The following is a 1720-nucleotide window of genomic DNA, read 5'->3' on the forward strand; positions in this document are numbered from 1 at the left end:
AGGTGAACATTATTCAAAAACAGGCTGGGCTCTACACAGTACACAGAAATGAGCACTACATGACATTCAGAGTGACAAGTCAAAAGCCTGAGAAGTTGGATTTTCACACGCACACTTTGGTTGTTGACAAAATGCACCAACAGGTCAAGTTTTGTTACTCTGCTGCCGTCATTATAAAAAGAAAACAGAAATAAAGTCTCTTTTTCCTTAAATAACCTGGATACACGTTTCCAAAACCCAAGTACAGTACAAAGTAGAAAATTGTACAGAGAAAACATAGAAACTGTGTTCATAAGGCAGAAGTATTTTCCAGGGATGCAAATACTGAGATTTAACATATCTGAGAGTCAAAGCTCAGCAGGTTTTATCCCCCATTTACTGTAGGTACAGTATACATTGAATCTGTGTTAGCAGTTAAAAGCTGTGTGTTCATGTAAACCGAGAGAGCACTCTGTACGTTGATGCACCAAAACATAGAATAATATAGTTTCTTATCCTAAATATTGGCTATTACTGACATAACACTGGCAGTGTGCAGTGACAGCAACAGTCTGTCAGCATCTATGCTCGATCTGCTGCACATGCAGAAAACTGAACCTAATGCCCACATGGCACACACATGCACTGGAAGCAGAACTCATAAAGCCGCTACTCAGCTGTCACAAAAGATGCCTCTGATTGAACTGTAAGGGTTTCTCAGACCCACCTCAAAGCCTCAATCTGCCTCTAAATAATACACACAATAGAAAGAGAGTAACTATAATTTGCAAGTAGCAATGAAAGAGGTGTTCTTTCTTGTGAGTAATAAAGAGATTAAAATTCATGCTTCATGCAGGCTACTGTTTCAGGCGGTGATGCATTTCATTTAAGAACGGTCCTAAAACCTTCACACACACAGCGCTGCAGACTACTCACAGACCTTACACAGCATGCTTTCTATTTCAGGACTTACTGCTGTAATTTACTGTGCCTGTTTTGTCAAGTGTTAAGTCCACTGTTAGTAAAATTCAGCAGCTGGATTTCCTGTGCTGCTTGTACACACACACCGTGGGGTAGAAAATGTAACGGTGTGACAGGAGAGGTCAAGTTACCAACCTCAAACAGGTATCAGTTTGTAAGCCTCAGATGGGACTTTGTGTTCAGACCCTGCTTTGCTGAGCTGTATACTCACTACATATTACCCAACCAACAGTTTAAAATTCAACTTTAAGCACGAACTAACCTAGCTAACGCTCCAGTGATCGATTCTGTTGCGTTTTTGGATCTAGTTTATGGAAAATTGACAGAGAGAAAGAGAAGCAGACATTTGAGCTGGGTGGTTATTACAAACAACGTGTGAAGACTGCACATCATATCTACATTTCAGAGCTCCTGTCTGCAGCAGGAAGAACCAGAAACGGGCGAGGTCCTGTCCTCAACTCATCTGCTCCAGGTAGGCAGACAGCAGGAGTCCAGGAGGCAGGAACTCTTCTTGCTTGTTCACCACTTCAGTCTGACGTAAGCCATTGTAGTCGCTGCCTGGAGGCCCAACAAGCGAGAAATAGATTTTGATCACTGTGATGTGATTGAAACAAACTAAACTGGCTTAGCAGGCGCAGCCAGGATTGGATAAGTACGATTATGTAAAGACAGAAGCATTTATAATGATAACAACTCAAAATCTTCCAATTTTAATGAGATGAAAAGATGATACATGCCAGTAAGTTTTGGGGGTTTTTTT

At 41.2% G+C, this 1720-nt stretch overlaps 1 protein-coding gene across 1 annotated transcript in view; it reads right to left on the bottom strand.

The window, feature by feature from the left end:
• Positions 1–6: 6 nt before the first annotated feature.
• r3hdm4 (R3H domain containing 4) overlaps positions 7–1720 on the bottom strand; it is an 8855-nt gene continuing 7141 nt past the window's right edge. The window contains exon 8 of the mRNA XM_005730247.1: positions 7–1518. Within this exon, the coding sequence (XP_005730304.1) occupies positions 1415–1518 (104 nt within the window). The 3' untranslated portion in view covers positions 7–1414. The remainder of the gene's footprint in view (positions 1519–1720) is intronic.

Source organism: Pundamilia nyererei, unplaced genomic scaffold (assembly GCF_000239375.1).
Source record: "Pundamilia nyererei isolate P.nyererei 1_Seehausen unplaced genomic scaffold, PunNye1.0 scaffold00036, whole genome shotgun sequence".
NCBI lineage: Eukaryota > Metazoa > Chordata > Actinopteri > Cichliformes > Cichlidae > Pundamilia > Pundamilia nyererei.